Raw genomic sequence first — 1,587 nt, 5'->3', positions numbered from 1 at the left:
GATGAAATGTTTCAATGGCATTCACTGAGGGAGATACAGATCAACTAATGTGGTTTTCTCACTCTTGAGCACGAGATCCATCAAGAAAAGGAGGACCAGATTCCTGGAATATTTGTACATACGAATGTGTTCAAGAGTATATTTGCGACCATGGCAAACAAAAGACCGGTAATGACATTTGAAGCTTCGTCTGTAATGGACTCCCACCTGAGTAGTTTTGTAATGGACTCTGCGTGTTTCGTTGCCGATCAAAACAGTCAAATACTTCAGTAGTTATTCACACCCAAACTTCCGTTCTCCATTCATCAACTTCTATCGTGGGTGAACATGAGAGCTACTTAATAGAGAGCAAAAGAGGTAGATTTTCATTTGTTTGATCTTCACCATTCCATTTCAACACTGGTGCTGTTGAGATACTGGGGTCCGGGGCTTAGGCGGATGGAGCGATGTTGACTGCCGGATAATTGTGGTGCGAACACGGTGGATCCAACAGCATTCCTTGATTTATTCTTTCCAGTTATGGTTCCGTTCCCGTCGGATAAGCCCTCGTTTGTAAGGATCAGCATTTCGCAGCATTTCGCATGTAACCTGTTGGGTTCTGACGACAACAATTTGCTAACCAGCTGATCACTTCTGTTGTATGGCCTTGAGAAGGAGGAGACAAACAAGACTGATTGTTTATTCCTCTCAATTTTCCGCGCTCTCTCTCTCATTGTCTCTGTTCCGTACTTTTGTTTTCTGCCTGATCGACGCCACTTGAAATTAGACCCATTCGATTCACTGTTGTGTTGGTATTGGCTATTTTTTGTCACATGTGGTTGCGTGTACCCATTGTGTATTTACTCGGAATAGTTTTATGTATATGCCTGTGACTTTGTTGTTGAATCATGCATTAAGAACGTCTAACGATTTCCAAGGACCGGCGTCCAGGTTTGTGCACCGATTGATGGTCAACTGAAAACTTTCGAAACGAAAGCAGGTATGACCCGGTAAACATGCATTGTCTTGAATGTTTTTCAATGGGGAACCAGGCGGCAGGTTAGTTAGCGTAATGATTGAGTGTTTTGGTTTTAGTGACCAGTGCATTCGTCGGCTATTCTGAGTAGCTACTGGTCAGGAATCACCTGAACCTAACATCATCATTCGCATGAATGCCACCCTGTGCAAGCCTGTTTCACAGAACCACTGTCCTGGTTGTTCGTGCGACAAATGGAAGCGGTGGAATCTCAATTAAACACGATACTGATCGCTTGGAGTGTCACCGAACATGAGCCAATGTCAGATGTGATTTCAATGCGAATTTCGCAGTCAACGTGTAGAAGCGCAATCTACCTGGGCGCTTTGTACTTAATAATAAGTTGAAAGTGGACACGATCCTTCGTTGTGTCTTTTTCATTTGGAAAGTGCCCGTAATTGTTTGGGCTAACTTTGGAATCGGCCGAATCTTTTAAGTATGAAAATGACTTACTGAGAGCTTGAAAATGTCCAGTTGGGACCTCAACGTTCGTTGTCATTTAAGTGTAATTGAAGTTCAATGTGTGGAATCGGACACAATACGCAGTCGGTAATCTCCAATATGACATATGT

At 43.1% G+C, this 1,587-nt stretch overlaps 1 protein-coding gene across 1 annotated transcript; it reads right to left on the bottom strand.

The window, feature by feature from the left end:
* Window positions 1-381: 381 nt before the first annotated feature.
* T265_12700 (hypothetical protein) lies at window positions 382-713 on the bottom strand (the record flags this gene model as incomplete). Its single annotated transcript, XM_009165050.1, has 1 exon — window positions 382-713. A coding segment is annotated over one exon (330 nt), but the record flags the coding sequence as incomplete, so codon positions are not given.
* Between the last annotated feature and the right edge of the window lie 874 nt (window positions 714-1,587).

This window comes from Opisthorchis viverrini, assembly GCF_000715545.1.
Source record: "Opisthorchis viverrini unplaced genomic scaffold opera_v5_11, whole genome shotgun sequence".
NCBI classification, from domain to species: domain Eukaryota; kingdom Metazoa; phylum Platyhelminthes; class Trematoda; order Opisthorchiida; family Opisthorchiidae; genus Opisthorchis; species Opisthorchis viverrini.
Note: the sequence above shows the minus strand (reverse complement) of the source record. Positions and strands in the feature narration are given on the sequence as shown.